Source organism: Callithrix jacchus, chromosome 15, assembly GCF_049354715.1.
Source record: "Callithrix jacchus isolate 240 chromosome 15, calJac240_pri, whole genome shotgun sequence".
NCBI lineage: Eukaryota > Metazoa > Chordata > Mammalia > Primates > Cebidae > Callithrix > Callithrix jacchus.
In genome coordinates, this window is record NC_133516.1 from 29,739,618 (window position 1) to 29,760,352 (window position 20,735).

The following is a 20,735-nucleotide window of genomic DNA, read 5'->3' on the forward strand; positions in this document are numbered from 1 at the left end:
CTATTTTTCCTCTTTTGTCCAAGGAAATAGGCATTTAAGAGAAGGCCTACTTCAGAAACAACAACAGAAGTGAATACCAACTAGTTCCATAAAGTTGTTTTTCTAAAATAAAAATTTACATTCAATCATTTTTAATAAGCTACTAAATTACCTTAATTTTCCAACTGATTTTTAATTTTCCATTAATACAACTGATTTCCAATAAATTAAAACACTAATTTTTTCTCATTACAAATAGAATCCTAAGTTTGCTACTCAAAGGATTTTTGTTTTTAATGTGAAGAGCACTTAAATGACTGAACTCACTATTATGATAAACTTTTCTAAGTGAGAGAAAAGGGGACATCTATATATTAGTTTGGCTAATATGACTCACTACGGTTTACAGGATGTTTGAGACACTTATAAATGGATAGTAAGAGAGATAGTATTTCATTTTTCAGAAATATACATGGCTTTAAAAAGTAGTTAATTTGACTTAGGTTTGTAGAACTCTAAACCTGAATAATTCAAGTTGAAATGAATAAAAGATGCTTCCTTACCTTTAGGTCTTTCCAACTGTCCAGGAGTTTGGTGGCCAAATCACTTATATCCACTGTTTTATCTGGCTGTTCTTGGCTCCTTTCACTCTCCACATCAGACACACCCTCCTCCTCATCTTGGGATGGTGTTTCTTCATTAATAGGTTCTTCTAGTTTTGTGCTATTGCTCTCTTTGGGCTCTATTTCAGCATCAGCTTCTGGTTCAGATGTAGGTAACTTACTGGCCTCTACGCTGGTTTCACTATCAACTTTGCATTCAGGCAGCTGTTGTGGGAGTAGCTGTTGTGACTGCAACTCTTCCTCTTCCTCTACAGGGACATTTTCTAATGGATCAAGATCCTCTTTGCCATCCTTGCCTTCTAGCTCACTGGTTGCATCAGAGATTGCACTGTCCATGCTATTTTCACTTATAATTTTAAGTCTGCGAAACATGAGTTTCTTGGGAGTGTCTGTGTCAGCTTCTGTGCTCAGCTTCGTAGAAGGATCAGGTGTGTTGAGTGGTGTATGAGCACGCGATGTATTCTCACTAGAATACCCATCTCCTTCACTCAATGGAGGGACAGCAGTCTTAGTCTGAGACCAGCGTTGAATAATTGGAAGTACTTTGCTTTCCTCCAACATATTTTTAGTAGGAATGGGCAAGTGTTCCAAAGTCTTTATAATCTGATTAAAAATAACAAAAAAAAATTAAATCACTTTGTAGAGTTGACTTTTTTTTTTTGGAGACAAAGTCTTGCTTTGTCACCAGGCTGTAATGCAATGGCATGATCCTGCCTCACTGCAACCTCCACCTCCCGGGTTCAAGCATTTCTCCTGTCTTAGCCTCCCAAGTAGCTGGGATTACAGGCGCTCACTGCCACACCTGGTCAATCATTTGTATTTTAAGTAGAGATGGGGTTTCACCATGTTGGCCAGGCTGGTCTCAAACACCTGACCTCAAGTGATCCACCTACCTTGGCCTAGTGCTGGGATTACCAGCGTGAGCCACCGTGCCTGGCTATAGTTGACTTTTTTTTTTTGAGACGGAGTTTCACTCTTGTTGCCCAGGCTGGAGTGCAATGGTATGATCTTGGTTCACTGCAACTGGTTCCTCTCTTGCCTCAGACTCTTGAGTAGCTGGCATTACAGGGATGTACCACAATGCCCAGGTAATTTGTTTTTTGTTTTGTTTTGGTTTTTAGTAGAGACGGGTTTAACCATGTTGGTCAGGCTGGCCTCGAACTCCTAACTTCAGGTGATCCGCCCACCTTGGCCTCCCAAAGTGCTGGGATTACAGGTGTGAGCCACCAAGCCCAGCCTACATTTGACTTTTTAAACCTCTGGATGGGACTCAGATTATTTCTACAAGAGTAGTGCAGTTTTGCTACTGTTTTTAAATTAAAACCTACATCTCTATATAAACACAAGCATATTTAAAAAATCATATTATTATTTTCCTTAAGAATTTTTTTTTTTTTTTTTTTGAGACAGAGTCTTGCTCTGTCACCCAGGATGGAGTACAATGGCGCAATCTCCACTCAAAGCAATCTCTGCCTCCTGGCAGAGGGTTCAAGTGATTCTCCTGCCTCAGCCTCCTGAGTAGCTGAAATTACAGGTGCCCACCACAACACCCAGCTAATTTTTGTATTTTTGCAGAGATGGCATTTCACCATGTTGGCCAGGCTGGTCTTGAACTCCTGATCTCAAGTAATCTGCCCGCCTCAGCCTCTCAAAATGTTGGGATTACAGGTATAAGCCACCGCACCCAGCCTAAGAAAACCTTCTAATAATAAGATTGACCAGCAAGAATAAAATGTGGAGCAACATCACAACATCAAATAGGACTGATCAATATTCTCTACCAGTAGTTCCCAAACCTGGGTAGCTTTTTAAACATACACACTACTGCATCAATTCTGGGTATCTTTTCTTAAAAAGTTCACCAAGTGCCTGTGATATGGACTTGGGAGTTCTGTAATGACATATTTAAATGATGCCTGTCATACACACAAAAATGCAGACATCTCTTCAGCTTTTGATAAACAGCTATCTAGCAAAGAGAGATCCTCTCCTCATTTTTAGACAACCTCCCCCATTCTGAAATCCAAGTATCTTTTCTGACGTATTCCTCAGTGTAGTTAGTTCCACAAAAATCCCAGGGCTTCCTCAATTTCCTCAAGCCAGATGTCCTGGGAGAAGGATGGAGGCAAGAACAATTACTTATCTGCCCATTCCCTTTTGTTTGTTTGATTTTAAAAGTGTTTTATTAAATAAATGACTTTAGGATTATATTACAAATTAGAAAGTTAGAAAATATTATTAATTTCATAAAAAGGTAAAGACATCATAACTCCACAAACAATGCTGCCAATGAACCTTTACTTAGATCTTTTAAAACACTTATTTAAAAGATTCCTTAAAATGTTCACACTGTTGTTATGCAGAATTCAGATCTTTACCAATTCTTTAGGCCCCCTATAATTCAAATTTTATATGACTTCCTGTCTTTTTAAAACTCTGATTTTAACAACAAACTGAATCTTTCACTTAACTATATTGTTGCTGTTGTTGTTATTTTTATATCTTGCTCTTGTAGTTCCCCACTACGTAGTACCAACTTTAAAAACATACTATAGGAAAACCATGGGACAAACTACTAACAAGGTGTATGTATGGTTAGATAGTTAAAGGAATGATACTGAGAAGACAAAATCATTTGATTACTTAATACCAGTGATAAATGCAGTGCTATATTCATAATTGCTGATATTATCACATACCCACAACCTAAGCAAATAGTGGTCTTAAGAACCAAGCAAGCTAAATGTGAACTGACCTCTTCCTGAAGCTTCTGGTTACTTTCCCGGCCGTCACCTAGCTCTGCCATCCAGATCCACAACAAAGACAGCCCATGACGTTCCAGAAAGGACTTCAGGCAGGACTGTGAGTGTGTGTTCTTTCATGGGGGAAGGGAGACAGGATAAAGGGTATTGAGAGGCAATACCAGAGTATTACAAAGAGCCCAAGGAGAGTTCACTTACATATTACACATTATAGAGTTCACTTATTTTCACACACAAAAAACTCCAGAAACTCCATTTTCATTAACCTAAATAGAACTGTACAACAAATGCTTTGAAGATTATAATCTTCTCTGATACATAAAATATTGCCAGTCAACTGGGATTTTTACTAAGTAGAAAATTATACAAATATTAATAGGTCATTTATAATAAAAATAAATTCTGAAGAACTAAGAAAAAATTGCATGTAACATTTTAAATAAAGCTAAAACCATAAAAATTAGTCCTTAAATAATTCTTTCTTCTCTCCCTTTCAGATGATTGTTGAAAAGGCCTCTTTTTCCTGTTAATTTTTTTTTTGAAATCATCATGGTTTTTTAAACCGTGGCTTATAACTATAATCCCAGCACTTTGGAAGGTAGAAGAGGGAGGGACTGCTTGAGGCCAGGAGTTCAAGACCAGCCTGGGAAAAATAGCAAGACCCTTAACTCTACAAAAATATAAAAATAAAAATTAGCTGGATGTGGTGGTGTATGCCTATAGTCCTAGCTACTGAGGCAACTGAGGCAGGAAGATCACTTGAACCCAGAAGTTCAAGGCTGCAGTGAGCTATGATTGCACAACTGCCTTCCAGCCTAGGCAACAGAGCAAGACCCTTAAAAAAAAAAAAAAAAAAACATTTTTTGTTATCTAACATCTTACGGCATACTTAATGAACTGATATAAACAAGACTACTATTAAAATTTAATGCTTTGAGACCACGTAGTAATTGGAGAATAAAAAGCTATGCTACATGTAATGAATTATTATATTTAAAAAGAAAAAAAAAAGCCACCACATTTTTTGAATATAGAGAGAAAGCAAACCAGGTCTACTAATGGCTGTGGTCCCCAACCTTTTTTTGGCACCAGGCACCAGTTTCATGGAAGACAATTTTTCAATGAACTGGGTGGGGGATGGTTTCAGGATGAAACTGCTCTACCTCAAATCATCAGGCATTAGATTCTTGTAAGGAGTGTACAACCTAAATCTTGCGAATGTGCAGTTCACAATAGGATCCATGCTCCTGTGAGAATCAAATGCCACTGCTGATCTGACAGCAGTGGAGCTCAGGCGGTAATGCTCACTCACCTCCTACTGTGTGGCCCCATTCTTAACCAGCCCATGGCCTGGGGATTGGGGATCCTGTACTAAGAGATTAAATGAGACTGCACCCTCTAGCCATTTTAAAGAATACAATATAAGCTTTGAAAGTCATACACAACTCACATACCCATTTAAAAAATAAGATTGGCCGGCCGTGGTGGCTCATGCCTGTAATCCCAGCATTTTGGGAGGCCGAGGCGGATGGATTATCTGAGGTCAGGAGTTCGACACCAGCCTGGCCAACATGGAACCCCATCTCTAACAACAACAAAAAAAATACAAAAATTAGCCAGGCGTGGTGGCAGATGCTACTTAGCTACTCAGGAGGCTGAGGCAGGAGTATCATTTGAACCCAGGAGACAGAGGTTGCAGTGAGCCAAGATTGAGCCACTGCACTCCAGCCTGGATGACAGAACAAGACTCCACCTCAAAAAATAAATAAAAGAAAAAATAACAAAATAATAAATAACAAGTAAGATTAGCCTTTATCAGAATTATTCCTTCTTCATTCATCTTCGTTCATTCATTCCCAACCCCAAAACCAGAAATAAAAAATAAACATCAATTTGCTCACCTGTATGAGCTCCAGACAGGTAAGTTTCTGCTCCAAAGTTTCAATTCGAACCATTAGCCGGGATAAGCTGAGCACCTGGTTTTTATCAGAGAGACCCTCACCATTTTCCATCAGAGCTTCTAGCTCTCCATCCACCTACCACAGCAAATAAAAATACTTTGTTATAAAACAACAACAACAACAACAACAAAACCAAGCAACTCAAAAAGTTGTTCAACCTTATCAGTTATCAGGAAAACAGAAATTAAGACCAAACTGGGAAACCATGGTACTACACTGGGGAAAAAATTAAGAAGGCTGATAATATTAAGTCTACTGTTGATGAAAGCATAAATTGGTATGATACATTTGAAACGCATTTTATCACTCATCAAATACGTACCATGAATTTATCATGAGTCAAGTAAAATTCTAGGTGCTGGAGATTTGCAATGAACCAAAACAGAAAAACCTGCCCTTATGGGATACCATGAACAAATTATATTAAACCAAAAGTACTTCAGAGATCCTTTATGGTTCATAAATGATGATTGGGTTTTCATGCTGCTGTGTGAGATGTATCTCCCTCAAACTTATATAAGTTATACACCATAATGTATAATGACTTTGTTATGATGTCACCATATGAATGACCCAGCTGATGGGGGCAGGTTGCTTCAGAAAAAAATTAAGTATTAGCTTGAAAAATAAAACAGTTGTATCCCCATGCACAGAAATTCTACTTATCAGAATAAACTCTAGAGAAATTCTGAACATGTGTACCTGGAGATTCCTAAGAATGGTCATTGAAGCAACAGTTGTAATAGCAAAAAATTGCTAACAACCCAAATATCTGTACAAGTTGGATAAACTGCCCTGTTCATTTAAAGAAATATAATATCACAGTGACAGGAGTCAAGTACAGCCAAATGCAACAACATCCATCAACCTTAAAAATATGCCATTAAGGACCAGGAACAGTGTAATCCCAGCACATTGGGAAACTGAGGTGGGCAGATCACCTGAGGTCAGGAGCTCGAGACCAGCCTGACCAATATGGTAAAACCCCATCTCTACTAAAATTACAAAAGTAGCCAGGTGTGGTGGCACGTGCCTGTAATCCCAGATACTCAGGAGGCTGAGGCAGGTGAACTGTTTGAACCCAGGAGGTGGAGGTTGCAGTGAGCCAAGACTGTGCCATTGCACTGTAGCCTGGGCAATAAGAGCAAGTAAGTATCTGTCTCAAAAAAAATAAAAATTTAAAAGTCATTAAGAGCAACAATTTCTAGACAATTACATGCTATATTTATCCATTTTTATGCATCTCTAAGCCAGATTTTTTAATGATACATATGTGAAAAGTTGCTTTTAAACAGGTAGGGATGACCGGGAACAGTGGCTCACACTTGTAATCCCAGCACTTTGAAAGGCTGAGTCAAGGAAGATCTCTTGAGCTCAGGAGTTCAAGACCAGCCTGGGAAACACAGCCAGACCTCATCTTTACTAAAAATAAAAAACATTAGTTGGGTATGGTAGCATGTGCCTATAGTCTCAGCTACTCAGGAGGCTGAGGCTTAAGGATCACTTGAGCCCAGGAGACTGAGGCTGCAGTGAGCTAGAATTTTGCCACTGCACTCCAGTCTGGGTGACATAGTGAAATCCTGTCTTAAAAAAAAGGCAAGGAAGTAAGACCCAAAATGTACAACAGTGGTAACTGTTAGGCAGGGAGAAAAAAGCAGAGAAGCACTAACGAAGATTTTACATTTATGGCTTATAACATGTATATTCTTTGAATATTTTAAATATTAAATGTAAATAATTGAGGAGAGGGTGGGAATCAACCTACCAAAGGTTATTTCCAGTCCTGCATTATGGCAGTTACAGGATATAAAGATGCCTTCAAAGAATGTAATATTGGGGAGAATATTTTAGATGCAAATATTCACAGTCTAAAAAATGAGATTTCTTCCTTGCCTTTTTCATATAAATTAATTCATATGAAACCAAAGAAGGAAATATTAACTGTAAATGTTAATGTTATAAAACCTAGGAGGCCTAAATAAGGGAGTAATTAGAATGAATCACAGAAATGAGAATAGGAATAGATAAGATAAAGACAAGAGGAAAAGGTAAGCAAAGTAATTGGGAAAGTGTGAACAAAGGAAAATGGGAAATCATGCTAGTGCATAGGTCAGAAAAGCTAAAACAGATAAGGCATGGTGGGCCTAGGAAAAACCATACCAAAAAAAAGACGGCCAGATGCGGTGGCTCACGCCCAAAATCCCAGCACTTTGAAAGGATGAGGCAGGTGGATCACCTGAGGTCAGGAGTTCCAGACCAGCCTGGCCAACATGGTGAAATCCTATCTCTAATAAAAATACAAAAATTAGCTGGGTGTGGTAGTGGGAGCCTGTAGTACCAGCTACCAAGGAGGCTGAGGCTGGAGAATAGCTTGAACTGAACAAGCAAAGATGGCAGTGCGCCGAGATTGTCCCACTATACTCTAGTCTTGGCAAGAGAGTGAGACTCTGTCTCAAAAAAATAAATAAATAAATAAAAGACTGGTATTAGATTAGAAGATCTCAATCAAGGTAACATAAAATAACTTGAATTTGATAAAACCTAAACAGGATCCTGAACAGGGCAATAGTATGATCAAAGTGGAATTTGGGAATAATTTGTGTGCCACTAACAGAATAAAATTTAGACAAGATAGAGACTAAGAAGAATACAGACAGTATTAAAACTTAGCAAGAAATGATAAAAGACTAGAATAAAATGATTCAGAGAAAAACAAGACTAAAAGGAAAGAATCTTAAGAAAATTTTCTGTTTTTTTTTCTTTTACTTAACTAGCTATTTATCCTCTTAATATAATTTTAGGCAAAGCACCGAACATTTTTATTTCATATTATACCTGAAAGCTCGTATTCTGGTAAAGAACAAGAATAAATGAGAAAATATAAAGTGCTGCCTGAGAGAGGATGTAGACACTCAAACCCATGTTTCTTTCTTGTACATTTAAGGCTCATACTTTTTCATTTGCAATACCATTTAAGTTTTTGAATAAATATATAAACAGAAACACCAATTTAAAGTTGTCTTAATCCAAAAAAGACAATTTCATTAAAGATATCTTTTCCTTGCATATCCTAAATGTTAACCTTCCTGTGTCCCAAATTCTATGGTATTAGAAGAGTCTAAGGGCTTTAAAATTCTACTTTCCCCCTCACCTGTGACAGCTAGAACTCTGCTTTTGACAAGAGTTTTTAGATGCAAATATTCACAGTGCTAAAAAATGAGATTTCTGGCCAGGTGCAGTGGTTTGCACCTGTAATCCCAGGATTTGGGAGGCCAAGGCGGGTAGATCACCTGAGGCCAGGAGTTAAAGACCAGCCTGGTAAACATGGTGAAACCTCACCTCTACTAAAAATACAAAAATTAGGCCGGGCATGGTGGCTCATGTCTGTAATCCCAGCACTTTGGGAGGCCAAGGTAGGATAATCACCTGAGGTCAGGAGTTCAAGACCAGTCTGGCCAACATAGTGAAACCCAGTCTCTCCTAAAAATATAAAAATTAGCCAGGCATGATGGTGGGTGCCTGTAATCCCAGCTACTTAGGAGGCTGAGGTGGGAGAATTACCTGAATTCAGGATGCAAAGGTTGCAGTGAGCCAAGATCACGCCACTGCACTCCAGCCTGGGCGACGGAGCAAGAAAAAAAAAAATGAGCCAGGTATGGTGATGTACACCTGTAACCCCAGCTACTCGGGTGGCTGAGGCAGAAGAATTGCTTCAACCCAGGAGGTAGAGGTTGCAGTGAGAGATCATGCCACAGCACTCCAGTGTGGGGACAGAGCAAAAGACTCTGACTCAAAAAAAAAAAAAAAAAAGAGGTATTTTCTTTTTAAAATTAGGCATGTTATGACTGTTTAACTCTAAAAATCCTGAGACAAAGGTAAGTTATGTTAATTACATTCATTCGATAACATAGATATTATTGTATAAGGCATTTCTGAAATATACATAAAATAACATTCTAACTAAAGAAAAATAAACAGTAAAAATGCAGAAACTGGAGTATAAAATCTTACAAACAAAATAAAGACGAATAACCCTTGAACATTCCTCAGTGGTTGTACTGTACACACATACAAATAAATGCATGCCAATTCCAGTTGTGATAATCCAGCTTCCCTAATTTTGGGTGCAAAAGTATAGCAATCAATTGTGCAGTAACTTTTAGAGTACCTGGAGGAGAGAGTTGGGAAGACTCAATTTGTCTCCCTTCCTTTCAATTAAATTACATTTACTAAAAGTATTAGATTTTATGTATGGGTCAACAGCATCCAAAAAGAATATGAGGTAAGTAACTAAAAATAAACATAAATTGAAGAATGATTAGGGTATATTTTTAACAAATGACTGATAATTGAAAATTTATAGGGCCGGGCGCTGTGGCTCATGCCTGTAATCCCAGCACTTTGGGAGGCTGAGGCAGACAGATCATCCAAGGTCAGGAGTTCGAGACCAGCCTGAGCAACATGGTGAAACCCCATTCCTACTAAAAGTACAAAATTAGCAGAGTGTGGTGGTACACCCCTGCAATCCCAGCTACTCAGGTAGCTGAGACAGAAGAATCACTTGAATCTGGGAGGCAGATGTTACAGTGAGCTGAGATCGCACCATTGCACTTCAGCCAGCCTGGGTGACAGAACGAAACTCCAAAAGAAGGAAGGAAGGAGGGAGGGAGGGAGGGAGGGAAGGAAAGAAAATTTCTATATAGTAAATATATATGTGCATATGTTAAATATATATTTAAATATAATTAATATATAGTCTATATATTTACTATAAATATATTTATATATATAAAATATATATATGCAGAATTCCACAGTACTTGAAAATTTATTCTGTTAAGTACCTAATCATTTCAAGATTTTTTTAATGCTTTAATATTTCTGGCACTAAGGGATCTAAGTAGCATTTTAAATACTTTTTGATGGGATACAACATACAGTATAAATACATATACAGAAAAGTATATAAACAGTAAATAGGTTTAATGAACAGATAAGTAACACCCATATAGCCATCATCCAGGTAAATTTGAAAAACAGAATACTGCCAGTGTTCCCGTAGTGCCCTACGTACCTACCGCTTTCCAGTTATGACAGCAACCCTTCCTCTGCTTTAGAGATAACTTATACTAACCTATTAAGAAAGTTATTCTTTACAAGTTTATTAACCATATGCAAATTCCTAAACATTAAAATGTCCCTTTTTTTTGGTAATGGAAGCAAACTGTATTTGAATTAAAGGTTCAATCTTGTCCTTGCTCCCTTGTTCCTTTTGTTTTTTCACTTTACGTTCTGGGATACATGTGCAAGAATGTACAGGTTATATAGGTATATAAAATTTTGTTTATTTTTGATCTTTATGGAAATGAAAACATACTGGACAAAATCTTTTGCCATGCTTCTTTCACTCAACCTTACATTTTAGCAGTTATCATGTTATTGTATGCAGCCAGTTTATTTTCATGACGATTTCTTTTATTATGATTATAATTTATCCATTCTATGTTAATGGATATTTGAGTTATCTCTACTTTTTTTAATATTACAAGCAATGCTGTTGTGACTTCTGATACACATTATAGCTAGTTCCTCTCTACTCATACACCCAGGAACTGCTGGCTCATATGGTATATGCTCTTTCAACTTCAGTAAATAACGTCAAAGTGTTTTCAAAAGCCATTGTTCTCCATTTACACCCCCCACCGACAGTGTATGAGATCTGGTGTTATGTACCATGGAACTTAATTTTTATCAATCTGGTGAATGTGTAAATGACATCAAATAGTAAATTTAATTTGTATTCCCTGATTACTAATAAGGTTGAACATCTTTCCATGTTTTTTGGCTATTTGAATTAGTAAAGTATCTCTGAAAGTTATCTATTTTTCTTTTGTACTGACTGTTCTTTTCTTAACAACAGGATACTAGTTATATTTATTTATGTATATTCTGGATAGTAGTATTCATTTGTTATGAGTAGAAAATAAATATTTTCTCTCACTCAAGTGGCCTTTCATCCTCTTTTTTTTTTTTTTTTTTTTTTGAGACGGAGTTTCGCTGTTGTTACCCAGACTGGAGTGCAACGGCATGATCACGGCTCACCGCAAACTCCGCCTCCTGGGGTCGAGCAATTCTCCTGCCTCAGCCTCCTGAGTAGCTGGGATTACAGGCACACGCCACCGTGCTCAGCTAATTTATGTATTTTTAGTAGAGATGGGGTTTCATCTTGTTGACAAGGATGGTCTCGATCTCTTGACCTCGTGATCCACCCGCCTCGGCCTCCCAAAGTGCTGGGATTACAGGCATGAGCCACCACACCCGGCCTCATCCTCTTTATTATGTAAATTAATTACTATTAGTTTCAAAAACTCAAACAGTACAGACTAAGGGAAGTTTCAGACTATTTTCTGTTCGTATCATAAAAAGTATTCAATATTATGGGATTCATTACACTTCCATTAAGTAAGTAACTAACTAAGTACCTAGTGTGTGACATACCCAAAGAAGATAATCACCTGTCCCGGAAGAACTTAATATTCGTTAAGGAGATAAGCTATACACAGATGCAATTGTAAGAACAAGGATAAAAAATGTTTAGCAATCAAGGGGTAACATGGGGGATGCAGATTACAGTGCAATCATTATTAACATCTTGTCAACAGTTTATACATGCAAAACTGTATTCTAAACTGCTATCTTGTCCTCTCCGTGGTATCCTTTACCCAAAGAAATTCCCAAGGCTCAATCTTGTGAGTTCAAAGAGTTGAATTCTGTGATTCTGCTCAACTGTAACTACCAGAACTCAGAATCTAGGCATGCAAAAAGGGAATTTCCACAGGAAATAAAGTAAAATTAAAATAGAGTTAACCTCTGCAATAGAGTCAAGGGCAAATGATCTTTCACATCATTCTAGGAACGTAGGTTCATCCTGGGTCATTCCTCTATCTGGGCTAAGTCTCACCCAAAACATTCTTGTTCCAGAAAAACTCCAAATTCATATCTGGAGCAACTAGTAATTATAGCCCACAGAATGACTGGATACAAGTTACATCTAATTCAGTCCATGGGTACCAAGACCTATCCTGAAACAGACACTATTACCTGAATATAAACAATCAACCAAAGACAGAAATATCTAGTCTTTAGTTTCTTGGAGGTATCATCAAATCTTCTCAGAAAGGTAAAAAGCCACCTAATGGAGGTATGATACAGATATAATACCACCCCTTAATCCATAATAAGGTCACTTCTCATCAATAAATTAGTTTTAAAACTTATTCTGTAAGTTTTAAAAATAGGAAATAGCCATTGGAAAGTTTTTATGGAGATACTAATTTAGATCAACATGTTTAATAACCATTTTGTGGCTGCTCTGGTAAACTATCAATTATATGAAACAAGAGTTAAGAACAAAATCAATTTAATGAAGTTTAAACAAAAATGTCCTGTAAAAGTCAAGTGAAGAAGGCTAACAGACTATGTATTACCCAGTGACTACACTTCCATAGAAAAATCTTAAAGAAATATGTGCAAAAGAAACGAGTGCAGATACTAACTTTGAAATTAAGAGCAAAAATTGTAAACATAAGTATTTATCAGCAGGAAAATATGTCAATAAACTGCTCTATGATGAAAAAATTTCAAATGACCATCATACAGGAGTTAAAAAAAAAAGAAAGAAAAAAATTACAGCAGTTAGAAATAAATGTTCATCTACATATGTCAATAGGGATCAAATTCAAAAATAAAAGTAAAAAATGCAAACAAATACATATATATTATACCATTTCTTTCTTTCTTTTGTTTTAATAGAGATGAGGTCTCACTATATTACCTAGGCTGGTCTTGAACTCCTGGGCTCAAGCTGTCCTCCTGCCTTGGCCTCCCAAAGTGCTGGGATTACAGGCAAGAGCCACCACACCCAGCCATATCATACCATTTCTAAAAACGTTTAAAACTCTACACAAAAACAATTCAGTATGTTCTAAAATGCAGAAACATTTACTGTTACAGCCATTGTTGCCTCAGAGGTAGGAACAGAGGGGACTGCACTCTACAGTTTGACTGTAGTTTAACATAATGGTTAACAGCAGAGACAAGATGCTGGACTGGAGCTCATTTCTATCACCTACTTGGATGACACTATAACCTCTCTGTGACTTAATGTGTTCTTATCTGAAAAAAAGGAAAAATCATTACCTAATTTATAAGCTTACTGTGAGAATTAAATGAGCTAATACATCAAGTGCTTAGAAAAGTGCTTGGCATACAGTTACACTATACATGCTATATAATAAGAGGGCTAAAGGCTGGGTATGGTAGATCATGCCTATAATCCCAGAACTTTGGGAGGTGAAGGCAAGAGGATCACTTAAGCCCAGGAGTTTGAAGCTGCAGTGAGCTATGAATGCATCACTGAATTCCAGCCTAAGCAATAGTGAGATTCTGTCTCAAAAAAAAAAAAAAAAAAAAGTTGGGCACAGTGGTTCACACCTATAATACCAGCACTTTGGGAGGCCAAGGTGGGAGGGTCACTTGAGCCTAGGAGTTCAAGGTTGTAATGAGCTGTGATCACTCTACTGTACTCCGGCCTGTGGAACAGTCTCAAAAAAAAAAAAAAAAAAGCCAAACTATTTGAAAATGAATACATTTTTTTAAAAGAGAAGCCAGGCGTGGTGGCTCATGCCTGTAATCCCAGCACTTTGGGAGGCCAAGGTGGGTGGATCATGAGGTCAGGAGTTCAGGACCAACCTGACGAAGATGGTAAAACCCTGACTCTACTAAAAACACAAAAACTAGGCGGGCACAATGGCAGGTGCCTGTAATCCCAACTATTTGGGAAGCTGAGGCAGATGAATCACTTGAATCCAGGTGGCAGAGGTTACAGTGAGCCAAGATCATGCCACTGCACTCCAGCCTGGGCAACGGAGACTGTGCCACAAAAAGAAAAGAGGGAGAGAGAGCGCGCGCGCGCGCGCTAAAGAACACATGACATTCCAATGAATATTTGTTCATGCTGAAGGAATTAACACAGTGCAGAGAAGAAAAAAAAATATTTGTTCATGTTGGCTGGTATAAATATAGGTGTTTGTCATATAAATTGTCCTTTTCCGCTTTCAAAATGGTTCTTTCCAATGCTTTTGTTATCTGTATCTTCTAATAGAATTCAGATTGATATTTAATTCCCTCAAATTAATTTGTGCTAAACTGATGTTACCTTTTAACCATTATACTCTTATCGCCTCCCTCATGTCTTCTTCTATCTCCCTATCTAAACCGAAAAATTGCTGTCATCTATAATTCTTATGAGTACTAAGTTTCTGAAAAGTCCAGGAAGGAGCTAACTGCAAAAGAATCACAGGGGGATTTGCTGACTAACACCGGTAAACCCTCAGCCCATCCACTAAGATTCATAGGTCCGGGTACTGGCCCAAAAATGTGTATTTTCACTATTGATCCAGCCAGGTGTTTCTAAAGAAAGTGATCCAAGGATCACATTTTGGAGGAACAATGATCTAGCAAAGCGATCCTCAAAAAAGGGAGGAGAATATTTTAAACAACACAAACTCCTTTTTGCAGTTGATAGTCCCCTTAGTAACAGGATACCCCCCACCAACAACTCCATCCCCATCCCAGGGGTAACTCAGGTAAGACAGGGTACAAAACAAGGCTATCAACTACTGTTTCATTAAATAAAAACAGCATCTGGGACTACCACTGGCTCAGTCTTAGATTGCCTATTTCCTCTCAAAACTTACCTCTCACTCAAAAGAGGTTTTTCAGAGATCTGAAGAACACTCAAAGTTTAGAGTACCAAACAAAAGAAAAACCAATAACAAAATATTAGAAACAGAGCAGACACAGTGAGCTATTGGGGAGAAAAGATAAATGTTTTATTTGTACTTAAGAGTTTTAAAGGATCTGAAAAACTATTAGCCCAGATGTTTTCAAGAATACTGTAACAGTTTTCAGTATCCAATTCCAATCTCTATGAATCTGAAATAAAAATAGCAATTGCATCTCTTTTTTGGTAACATTTCATCTAATCTTGGATTTCTCTGGCAGTAGTATGACTTTTTAACCTTCAATCAGAAAAGCCACCTCACTTTTTAAATTTTTTATTGTGAAAGTTGAAAGAAGAATGCAAACTTACTGAATCCTTCTTCCGAGATCGTTCCTTCTTCATTTTCCCTCCTGCTGCTCTGATGCTGACTCTGTTTTCTCCTCCCAGGTAACCCCGGCAATTGGCTGATCCACAGAAACATTTCTGGGCTTCTTTTCTGTTCAAAGAGGATAGGAAAGAAGTCAACTATGTGGAAGTAAAACATATAAAACTGTCAGCAATAAAACAATTACACACAAGAGAAAAGTCGAACCAGTCGAAAGGAAATCAAAACAAAACAAAAAACATGATAACTTGAAGAGATTCCAACAAGTCTGCTATTACTAATAGAAATGCCTGAAAACTCCTCTTTAAAAATATTCATTCTTTTTTCAATAATCTTTCTTTCGGAGGCCAAGAGTTTGAGACCAGCCTGGCCAACATGGTGAAACTCCATCTCTACTAAAAATACAAAAATTAGCTGGGTGTGGTGGTGCACACCTGTAATCCTAGCTACTCAATCCTGGCTACTCAAAAGGCTGAGGCACAAGAGTCATTTGACTCCAGGAGGCAGAGGTTGCAGTGAGCTGAGATTACAAACATTGCACTCCAGCCTGGGCAACACAGTGAGACTGTCTCAGAAAACAAAACAAAACAAAACATTGAGTATTCTAATAGTAAACTGACATTTAGTATATAATAGTATCAATGAGAGGCATAAAAATAATATTCAACAAGCAGAGCAGGAACTCCCAAAGCAGCACTTGATTTCTACTTTTCTTTCCTTCAAAGAGGACAGTACAAGCACAGAGGCAAAAAAATGGAGCCCTACACAGAAGGTAGTCTGCACTCATGCCCTGCAGTCATGCACTATCTGACAAGACTAGCAGACAGAATTGGAAACAACCACCCGGCATTTGTCCTAGATTATAATCAGATCATTGGTTTCACAACTGATGAAACTTCAGAGTTCACTATGTTTTAAGACATGAAACATGTATGAAACAATGTGAAGGAGTATGTAAAAGACCTTCATTGCCAGAAGTCTGGTTACTGGCACCAGACTGAACAGAGTACAGGAATTAAAACCTCATCATAAGGTAGCATTAAAAGAGTTAAAATATTCAGTAAACTCTGCATTTGTGTGCTTTTCTAGTATAAACATCAAAAGCTATTAATTGATACAGGTATAATCTGAAAAAAATAAAATAAAAACTTTTAGAGTTTTGTATCTCACTTAAATTTTCCAATACTTTAACTGTACTGGTTTCTTAATAATCAGAAAGCATCTTGTACAGGACACTGGTCCTCAAGACCAAAGGCAACAAACTGTTTCACAGGTAATGTTGTGTTCTTTCATTATGAAGCACATATTAGTTTTCTTTTCTGATATTAGCAGTCACTAATGACCATTGTTTACTATCCATACCTTACTAAGTGTTGCAAAATGGTGATATTTTTACTACTTCATTAGTTTTATGTTGTTGTTTTTTTGAGATGGGGTTTTGAACTATGGCCCAGGCTGGAGTTTTGTAAAAAGTTCATACCTCCCTGCAGCCTCAATCTCCTAGGCTCAAGTGATCCTCCAACCTGACCCTCCTGAGTAGCTGGGACTATAGCCGTGTACCACCACAACTGGCCTACTACTTCATTTATTAACTGGAAGACCTGTATAAAAAAGAACTTCCTCTCATCAACTATTTGGTACAACCTAAAGCAGAAGCCACATGAGAAAGGCAGTATAATGTTTAAATATTTATTTTTTTCCTTTATTTTTAAACTATTCTTTAAAGTCATAAATTGGTTTATGACTAATATAGTTTTTTTTCTCCCCCAAGACGGAGTCTTGCTCTGTCACCCAGGCTGGAGTGCAGTGGCATGATCTCGGCTCACTGCAACCTCCACCTCCCGGGTTCAAGCGATTCTCCTGCTTCAGCCTCCCAAGGAGCTGGGACTACAGGCATGCATCACCACACCCAGCTAATTTTTGTATTTTTAGTAGACACAGGGTTTCACCATGTTGGCCAGGCTGGTCTCCTGACCTCGTGATCTGCCCATCTCAGCCTCCCAAAGTGCCAGGATTACAGGCGTGATCACTGCACCTGGCCTATAGTTTTATTTTTAAATAGTCATTATAACACAGGGATTTTACTTAATTTGCTTCAAACCACCTCAGTTAGTATCTTTATTAATGCTTAAGTATTAATAAGAACTCCCATACTTTTAGTTTAGGCAGTCTTTGCCATTGTATCAGTTATTCTTTTTAGGAAACAGAACCAGGTAACCAATTATATTTGAGAGTACAAAATGGTACAACTTACAAACTGGTTGTAAGTTGATAACTGTTAAAGCTGAAAAACGAATACACAGTTAATTTATTATACTGTACTATTCTCTTCAGACACAGAGTTGGCATGTCTGTAACAAACTTTTTCAGAATTACATAAATACAATTATACAAGCAGACAGTATGAAGTTGAGGAGAAACTTACATAGTTCCTGTACAACACCCCTTAGTGGTCAGAAGTGTCATAAAGTAGGAAAAACACACAAAACCAAAACAGCATCTTAAAGACAAGAGTTGAGAGTAAATATAACTCTTAAGTGATTCATATTAAAGTTTTATATCCTTATATCTGAACAGCCTATTTCCCCATCAGAAGCAGCAAAATTAGTAGAAACAATACTTACCCATATCTCTGGAACTGATAGTCAAATGTTAACTCTGAGCCTGAAGGAACCAGTTTGGTGGTAAAAAACCCAACCCTCAGTTGTCCATTCACAGTCCACTGAGATGATGTTTGAAAATAAAAGAAATTAGTAACTTATTAGTGTGTGTGTGTGCGCGCATATATAAAGATCATCATCATCTGCCTTAATTACGCATATGGGTCTTTAGGCAATAAAAGTTTGCCCAAATAGCACAAGTGGAATTTTTTCTTTAAAAGAACTAAAATATTTAAGTGTAACTCTCATTTAATGGACTACCAGATTGGATATATTTCTAATTTGTCTCTAATAAAAGTAACTGCTAAAAGAAAGAAAAAAAAGTAACTGCTATTTTAATTTATCTTAACATTTCCATACAGTAAAGATTCACATACTAAAAACTGGCAAATAGAGGATGTTTGTGTCACTGAGTATCAAAGGCAAGTCTATATTAACATATGTTAAAAGTAACTATGTTGTAAGATAAGATGAGATAGAAAAACTAGGAAACACTGATGCCCAAAATTTAATTCCATGAAGCAGCAGTCATCTGCCTAAGTATAGTGAAAGGGAAGAGAAACATCAGAACAGATACATAAAACTCAAGAATTAAAATGGGGCAGATACACGGGAGGCAGATCTTTTAGTTCCAAAACAAGTAAGCAAGTCAAGGACTGAGGATCTCTCATCCAGACAATCTGCACCTGTTACTAATGAAATATCCAGACTTGCAGAGATTAAGGGACACTGTATGGTGGAAGTCTCATAGCTAGACATGTGGCCACCAGCTCTGGCAGAAACAGAACCAAAACCTACGCTGAATGATTCCACAGTAGGTTCTCCTTTTTGTTATATACTTGGCTCTTGGAAGAGCCATGCATAAAATCTATTAGTGTATAGATAAAAGGATAAAAAATATCCAGACTCAAAAGCACTATTTCATCATGAGAGGAAGTCAATGATATACATTTACAGAGTAGGTTCATAGCTTTAACCTTAAAAAGTTACAATCCCAGCCAGGCAGGGAGCCTCACACCTATAATCTCAGCACTTTGGGAAACCAAGAGGGGTGGATCACTTGAGGCCAGGAGTTCGAGACCAGCCTGGCCAACATAGCAAAACACCATCTTTACAAAAAATACTAAAAAAAATTAGCCAGGCATGATGGGACACATGTAATCCCAGCTACTTGGAAGGCTGATAGGCAGGAGAATCTTGTGAATCTAGGTGGGGGTTGCAGTGAGCCAAGATCGTGTCACTGCACTCCAGCCTGGACAATAAAAAAAAAGTTACAATCCCTCTCAATGTTAGTCATTCAGTCCCTCATGAGTGTTGTTATTACAAGTCAAATGTTGCACCTAGATAAGACCTGATAAAGAATCCAAATACACACTGAATTTGCAACAGTAAAATTTAGTTTTGTATTTTGACACCATTAAAATAGTATCTAAAAAAATTATGAGCAAGGAGAGGTGATAACTAAATACAATATGAGTTCCTGGATTGGATCTTGGACCAGAAAAACAACTGTCAAAATTTGAATAAGGTCTTTATATTACTTAATACCATTCCCTGGATCTGATCCTTTTATTATGGTTATATATGATGTTAACACTGGAAAGATAGGTGAAGAGTGGTATATGGGTATAGTCAATAATATTTTGGCTACATTCCTATAAATCTGAACTCATTTCAAAATAAAATCTTTTTTTTTTTTTTTGAGACGGAGTTTCACTGTTGTTACCCAGACTGGAGCGCAATGGCGCAATCTCAGCTCACCGCAACCTCCGCCTCCTGGGTTCAGGCAATTCTCCCACCTCAGCCTCCCGAGTAGCTGGGATTACAGGCATGCGCCACCATGTCCAGCTAATTTTTCTTATTTTTAGTAGAGACGGGGTTTCATCATATTGACCAGGATGGTCTCGATCTCTTGACCTCATATCCACCCACCTCAGCCTCCCAAAGTGCTGGGATTATAGGCTTGAGCCACCGCGCCCGGCCTCAAAATAAAATCTTAAATAATAAAGTAGAATAGGAAAAAGGGACTAAAACATTCATAAGTACCTTAGACATGGGATCTAAAATTAATGGTCAGAACAGCAATTGTTAAGAAATATCTCAAACTATAAATCCACCTCAACTTACTTTTTGGGTTTCACAGTTTGGTTCACAGCTGTGATTCATGAAACGAGAGCAATTTCCTTTTTGAGTGGCATCTATTATCTGGGAGAAGAGGATCGTTTAAGAATTAAAAATAATACCTTAGATATTCATGCAGTTACCTCCAAAACTACATACATCTCTTATGCATCAATTAAAGAAAAGATTGGTGCTGTAAAACCTAACCAGTTAAGGTAGGGTGGCAAGGCCTCCTGACTACCAGCTTCATAGTTTTTCCACTATAAACACCTCAGTTTCCATTATTTCTAACGGAAGACAGATGACACTGTGAATTAAATCAACCCATCATTCAAAAAAAAATTTACACATTTTACAAAGGAAAAGCATTAAGGCAAACAAGACACATGCATGTGCACGTGTCCATGTGTGCACACACACACACACTCCCGTACCCCCACCTTGTCCTTGCTTCGAATAA

At 37.6% G+C, this 20,735-nt stretch overlaps 1 protein-coding gene and 1 pseudogene across 9 annotated transcripts in view; one reads left to right on the plus strand and one right to left on the minus strand.

Moving 5' to 3' along the window:
• SETD2 (SET domain containing 2, histone lysine methyltransferase) overlaps positions 1-20,735 on the minus strand; it is a 144,553-nt gene that overhangs the window by 61,748 nt on the left and 62,070 nt on the right. For all 9 annotated transcript variants that reach the window (XR_013527270.1, XR_013527269.1, XR_008476716.2 and 6 more), the window contains 6 exons: positions 20,282-20,359; positions 18,119-18,216; positions 15,479-15,605; positions 5,266-5,400; positions 3,358-3,477; positions 543-1,205 (listed from right to left, as the gene is read on the minus strand). Coding sequence is in view for 6 of the 9 variants with exons in the window: in XM_078350658.1 (XP_078206784.1) it covers positions 543-1,205; positions 3,358-3,477; positions 5,266-5,400; positions 15,479-15,605; positions 18,119-18,216; positions 20,282-20,359 (1,221 nt within the window). In the remaining 3 variants the exon portion in view is untranslated. The remainder of the gene's footprint in view (positions 1-542; positions 1,206-3,357; positions 3,478-5,265; positions 5,401-15,478; positions 15,606-18,118; positions 18,217-20,281; positions 20,360-20,735) is intronic.
• Positions 5,771-5,908, plus strand: LOC118148228 (small nucleolar RNA U13; annotated as a pseudogene).